The sequence below is a fragment of the Nilaparvata lugens genome, chromosome 5, assembly GCF_014356525.2.
Source record: "Nilaparvata lugens isolate BPH chromosome 5, ASM1435652v1, whole genome shotgun sequence".
NCBI lineage: Eukaryota > Metazoa > Arthropoda > Insecta > Hemiptera > Delphacidae > Nilaparvata > Nilaparvata lugens.
Genome location: NC_052508.1, coordinates 36,063,815 through 36,071,064, shown reverse-complemented (window position 1 = coordinate 36,071,064; position 7,250 = coordinate 36,063,815). Strand labels below are relative to the sequence as shown.

General features: G+C 34.4%; 1 protein-coding gene across 1 annotated transcript; it reads left to right on the top strand.

Annotated features, from left to right (window-relative positions):
- Window positions 1-222: 222 nt before the first annotated feature.
- Window positions 223-2,192, top strand: LOC120351342. Its single transcript, XM_039428271.1, has 2 exons — window positions 223-610; window positions 1,806-2,192. The coding sequence occupies exons 1-2, from the start codon at window positions 548-550 to the stop codon at window positions 2,190-2,192; spliced, it is 450 nt and encodes a 149-aa protein (XP_039284205.1). The 5' UTR covers window positions 223-547.
- The last annotated feature ends 5,058 nt before the right edge of the window (window positions 2,193-7,250 follow it).

Here is a 7,250-nt window from a genome sequence, read left to right as displayed (position 1 = left end):
GTACAAGGATGCCATTCGAAAAATGATTGAGTGACAGTTTTTTGTGATAGGAGAGAGAGAATACTTACAAATCTGAATGTTGCCAATAACGATGTGGGAGCATGTGTTGTAGGGGAGAAATTTGAATTTTTTTCGCCTTGTAGCACACTTTGCTCTCACTCGCACGAGCCTGGAACAGAGAGAGAAACGTATAATATATAAACAGAAGTGATGAGAGGAAAATTATCATTTACATCTGAGTCTACTTTGAGTGCACTTCACGATGAGTTCTCCATCAACATCTTCTCCATCATACGTGCTGCCAGATAGCCCACCAGCACACCAGCGCGTGCTCAACTATTGGCAGCGCAAAGCTGCCATCGCTGCTGCTGAGTCATCCGCTGCTGCACCCGCTCTACTCAACGTGGAACCACCATTGCCGGGCGGCGAGATCATGGTCGGGGACAGCCCTATTCAACGCTTGGCTCCAGCTGCTACCTGGGCACCGCGGTGAGCGGTGCTAACTACTCTACCGAACAACAGGCAGAAGCGAGGGAAGCGAAAGTTGATGTTTGAGGAGGAGGCTGAAGTTAGCGGAGATGAGGACGAGTCAATCTTCTCACAAACAAAGGTTAGTTTCAACAAATATTATTAACTTGTGTATGCACAGATTTTTTTCCATGATTGATTGTTAAAAAAATCTGTGCACATACAAGTCTTTGATTATTATTATTTGTTACCAATATTTCCTTGAAGCAATTAGAAATTGATGGCAAGGAAATATTATTTGAAGTGATTAGAAATTGAATGCAAGGAAATATTATTTGAACTGATTAGAAATTGAATTATGAGATATTATTGTTTAAAGTACTCGATCATGCAACAATTATTTGTTAGCAATATTTCCTTGAAGTGATTAGAAATTGATTGCAAGGAAATATTATTTGAACTGATTAGAAATGGAATTATGAGATATTATTGTTTAAAGTAATCGATCATGCATAAATTATTTGTTAGCAATATTATTTGAAATGATTAGAAATTGATTCCAAGGAAATATTATTTGAAGTGATTAGAAATTGAATGCAAGGAAATATTATTTGAACTGATTAGAAATTGAATTATGAGATATTATTGATTAAAGTAATCGATCATGCATCAATTATTTGTTAGCAAAATTATTTTAAATGATTAGAGATTGATTGCAAGGAAATATTATTTGAACTGATTAGAAATGGAATTATGAGATATTATTGTTTAAAGTAATCGATCATGCATAAATTATTTGTTAGCAATATTATTTGAAATGATTAGAAATTGATGCCAAGGAAATATTATTCGAAGTGATTAGAAATTGATGCCAAGGAAATATTATTTGAACTGATTAGAAATTGAATTATGAGATATTATTGTTTAAAGTAATCGATCATGCAACAATTATTTGTTACAATATTATTTGAAATGATTAGAAATTGATGGCAAGGAAATATTATTTGAACTGATTAGGAATTGAATTATGAGATATTATTGTTCAAAGTAATCGATCATGCATAAATTATTTGTTAGCAATATTTCCTTGAAGTGATTAGAAATAGATGGTAAGGAAATATTTTTTGAACTGATTAGAACGATCATGCAACAATTATTTGTTACCAATATTATTTCAATAACTGATATTACTCACTTTATGCAGAGAATGCCAATTCGATGATGTCAAGTTGAGATTATGACAATAATCTGATGTAGAGATCAATAATCTATTGATCAAGTTCTCTAGTATGATGATAATCTGAAACAAAAGACACTAATCAAATATTTTTCAACAGAAACGTGCTGGAATGGACGAGAACTCATCCATGCTCCCACTGATGAAGGAGCTGCGACGAAGGGAGGAGGAGGATGAGATGGAGTTTGTAACAATTGTAAATGCACCAACGCCTAAACCATGGATCCCACTGAGGGAGTTAAAGGAGCACACTCCCTACCCCATTATTGGCGCGAGGGAACAAACAAATATTCACGGACGACGAGTAATTTTAAAAATTACCAATGCAGGAAGCAAATCTACGAGTGAGGTGTATTTACCGCAACAATTTGCTTCCTGCATTAGCTCAGAGAAAATACACCAATTCAACCTCAAGTGTAAAAATTTTGTGATGATGGTAACACATAGGTCGCCAAATTGGTCCGATATAAAAATTGTTAAGCAATAACAATTTTTATATCTATACAATTCGTCGACTTATGTGTTACGAATTGTATAGATGAATGTAGTGATTAATAATAATAATAAATTGTAATATTGTTTTTATAAAAATTGTTTTCAATTCTTACCTGTTCAATTCACAATGAATAGTAGATACATCTCTCTCTCTCTTGGGTTAACAGCCGTAGGGCTGGTTGGCAGCAGCTCTCCATGCTTTTCTGTCGTCCGCTTTCCGCTTCAGCTCGTAGTATGATCCACATCTCATATCCCGTAGCAATTGTTTCATATACTCCAGCCTAGGTCTTCCTCTCATATTCCTTCCCTCAACCATTCCCTCCATTATCCTTGTCAGTAGAGTGTCACGTCTGATGATGTGGCCAATCAGCTGTGCTCTTCTTTGCTTGATCCACTTCAAGAAGTTCCGATTCTCTCCCACTCTTTCAAAAACTAACTACTGTAGATACATACATGGAAGAAATGGTTCACGTGCTTACACTCTGTTGTGAATGATATTTAAATAGGTGAGCGACCCTTTTATAGTTTTGTTGCGAGCATGCTCAGTAGTCTTTACTGCTACACAGACACACACGCACTCACACACACACACACACACACACACACACAACACACACACACACACACAACACACACACACACACAGAGCCGTACAGCCAAGCGCCGGCTTCGGTGACTCGCTCTCTCCCAAACATCTGTTTGGCACGTGTTCCTGTCCTTATTGGACAAATATTGGAAAAAAGAATTTGGAGTAAATATATTTTATAATGTAGAGCACATGCGACCATTAAATAGTGATTTTTGCGGTCATCTTACATTATTGTTTCTTGCAAATCAGTTGTAATTAAGTGTTTGTGCTGAACACACATTACAAGATGGTTGTTATTACATTGAGATCTAACACAAGTAACCTCTACAAACATTTACAAGAAATTATAGAATTGGATAAAAATCGTGAATGGGAAATTGGATTGATTAATTTTTGTAGTTACAATAGTATTGCAAACATTAACAAAGGAACAAATTCCAGCTTCAAATATGGCAATAGATTAATTGAGCTGGATATGGGTGCATATGAAGTGGGTGATATGGGTGGATATGGGTGCATATGATATGGGTGCATATTGGCATGAATTCTTTAGATGTCTATTCTTTACCTTGCAAATCATTCATATTTATTGAGGGAACAGTTAACTGTACAAAACCAGGAACAGCCCCGGCTGATGCACCAGTTGCGGCAGACTATAAATTAAGCAGTAACGTAATCGGCAACCTTTTTGATGAAATACGATATAAATTAGCAGGTCAGCAAATTTCTAAATCAAGATTGATTGGATTAACATCCACAATTAAAGCTATTCTAGTGAAGAATACGCTCAATAAAAACACATATCACCTGGCTGGTTTTGACAGAGCAGGATATGAGCTAACAGATAATAAATTCACTTTCTGTGTACTGCTGAAATTAATCCTCCCGTTTTTTGAAGATTTTCAAAGAATAATTTTAAATTTGAAACAGGAACTCGTCTTATTGAGGTCACCGACAGACCTAAATTGTGTTGAGTCCGCAAGTGGAACAAGCGTTAGTGTGAAAATTACAAAACTGCAATGGAGAATGCCCTACATAACTTTAGAGGATCATGTGAGACTGAAATTTTTGAGACTGCTCAATGCTGACACCCCACTGAAATTAGGTTTCCAGCATTGGGAAATTTGTGAATTACCAAATTTGCAAAATTCACTCAACCATTCTTGGGCAGTTTGCACCACATCAAGTTTTGATAGTCCAAAATACGTTATAATTGCATTTCAAACTGATCGTGAGAATAAAATTAAAAATCAATATCTAATTTCGATAGCTGCAGTATTTACAATGTTAAAGTATACTTGAACAGCGAGTATTATCCATATGAAAATCTGCTAGGTAAAAAGGAGGTATTATACCGCATGTTTTTGGATTTTGCGCCCTCGTATTATAATCATTCAATCAATAGCGAACTCAGAGCAGAAATTGACTTTGAAACGTTTTGTGAATCAACACCGCTGATTGTTGTAGATTGTTCACACCAACCAAGTCATTTGAAATCATTGACAGATGTTCGTATTGAAATGGAATTTAATAGTGCAGTACCTGCAAATACTTCCGCCTATTGCGTTTTAATTAGCAATCGTGTGATGGAGTACACACCTCTGACGAGCATGGTGAAAGAAGTTCAGTAATTTTATTGATAGAGCGCACTGGCTGCAATATTATATAAGGTGTGCACTCTGACAAATTTGGTTCATTATCAGTTTCACCTTTGAACAGGTAACATCTAAAATGTCCTATTCTTTGTGTTCTGATATTTTGGACAAGGCGCAAACTCGCTCTATTGGTATTCAGTGCGATCTTGATTCTGATAGTTTCTATTATGAACCAAGGTGCAGTACACTGATCCAGAAGCTGCTGCAGGTGGAGGAGGAGGAGGAGTAGAGACGAGAAGGGGAGAGGGAGAAAGACGAAGGATTCGACGAGCCCGCCCGCAAAGAGAAAGAAGTGGACAAGCAAGCGAGTACGATAATTGCTACAGTTGATCTTCACTGGTTTAAACAAGATTGTAATCAAATTATTGTGAAAGAACTTACCATAATTGATCAGTTTAATAATTATATTGTATTCCATTCCAAATCACCATTTGCAAAGACAGAATTGAGTGCAAAATTGTATAACGATGTAACATGGTTAGAACGTCACTATCATAAAATAAAATGGGAGGATGGAGATTCAGAATACACTGACTCATCAATACGTGATTACCTTGTAGGTTATGAGAAAATTTTCATAGGCCAAATATTGGCCTGAAGTTTTTCTTATCACCTTTTCCATGTAGCCTACAGGTATTACCTCAACGTTTTTCAATACACTTGGAAAAATGCCCTTGTATACTGAACAATAATTAAAAAGGTAACTCAAAACTTCACTTATATAAGGGGCAGATATTTTTAAGACCTTGGAATTAATACCATATATATCTAAACAACTTGAATTACTAAGACTACTTATTTTCTGGTACAATCTGCAGTAACAGGTTGGAAACAAAATGGTACATTAGGCCTATTGCACTTATTGATGTAGTGAGAGCTGAGATGTTCACTAACTGGCACATTTCCACTAATTTTCTCAACTTTTTCAATGAAAAAGTTGTTAAATGAATCAGCATTGTTATCATCATGTGAATCAATAGCTTCATTCTTGACATTTGTAAGAATTTCAACTTCCTTCCATGCAGCTTGAGTTTTTTTTTTTTTTGAGTGCTCTATTTTGTTGTTGGAATAATTTATTTTTGTATTCTTAATAGCAATTCTATACTCTTTCTTACAGCTTTTATATTTATCTCTAAACTGATTAGTCTTAAAAAATTTCAGTAAGCTATAATATTCATCACAACTATGTTTGAGCTTCATTAAATCAGCAGTATACCATCCATCATCCAGCTTAGGCTTACTAACTTTGAAACCTCTAAGAGGATAAGCAGCATTAACAGCTGACATATACAAATAAAAAAACTTCTTAAACTTATCATTAGCATCATTAAGCAAATACACCACACTCCAGTGTATGATACTAATCAACCCAACAAATAAATAAGTGTTCTGATCATTAATTAACTAACCTAACTAGCTTTTTGTTTACACTAGAAAAACTTTAAGAGTCATTTTCCAAATTTATTGAAGATTTAAATAGTAGGGCATGATGATCTGACAGTAGATGTGTATTGATAACTCGGGTCACATGTCTGCTATCATGAATATCAGTCACAACATTATCAATACAGTGGCCTTCATTCAGTGTGCCTGGTCTAGTGATTTCATTTTTGTAGAAATATGGATACCAAAACATTCAAACAAATTGCAAAGATCTCTATTAAAATTATCATTTACATTAAAGTTGACATTGAAATCAGCACATAATATCAAATTATAGTTACATTTATAAATGGCACATAATATATCATTAAGACAGGATAGAGAGTTGTTAAAAAAACTAACATCATTATTATAGGGTCTGTACAATGACAAAACAATTTTTTTCTCATTTGGAAGTTTAATTGCAGCAGCTTCACAAACTATTTCAATAGAAAGTTCCTTTACTATGCTTAATTCTTTGAATTCCAATCCATTAATTAGAAAAATTGCTGCTGCCATTTTAATTTCATTTAATTTTATAATTCTATAACTGACTTACCTTTTAAAGCTAAATTCAAAATTTGATCACTGCTTGAATAATATTTTCGGACATTTTGACACAATCACAACATCACAAAACACAAAATCACTTTCATTCTGCAGACAACAGACAGCTGACAGATGAGGACGAGACAAGAATATTCCATTCACAACAGAAACGGCGCAAACTTCAATACATAACCTCAAATCAAGTTCAGTCTGAATAAATGGCCCGAATGCTTAGAACCACGGGAGTGAACTATTATACTCCATTACACAAACGCCATCACATGGTAGGTCTGTGGAGCTACTAAAGATGCTTGGACCATCTTCCGCAATTCCGCAAACGAACCAACATGAGTTGTAAAAATTTATACAGAAGACCCACTTTGTGTTAAGGAATGAACCTATATATATATATTATATATATATATATATATATATATATATTATATATATATATATATAATATATATATATATATATATATTATATATATATATATATATATTCATTTTTTTTTCTAAGTCTTTTTTTTCATGTATTCAATTTTAGCAGACCAACTCATCCTATAGTCGAAAAAAACGCTCGAATACTTGTAGGAAGTAACCATTTCAATGCAAGAACACCCAGATGTAACACTGAGAAAATCCCCACAGCAGTGGACTTTCAAATTTGATAAATTGTAATCGGTCGTTGGTCTCAATAATATTGGCATAAATTTCTTTTTTGTGGCGTTCATTGTCAAGGTATTCTGATCAAGCCATGTTTTCATGTGAAAATGGTCATTTTGAGCATTTTCCTTAACTTCAACCCAGCTTGGCCTTTTCAAAAATATCAATGC

Coding starts and splice junctions, on each gene's coding strand:
- LOC120351342 (XM_039428271.1), top strand. CDS start 548: ATGTTTGAGGAGGAGGCTGAAGTTAGCGGAGATGAGGACGAGTCAATC. Junction 611..1,805: donor CAATCTTCTCACAAACAAAG/GTTAGTTTCAAC, acceptor ATTTTTCAACAG/AAACGTGCTGGAATGGACGA.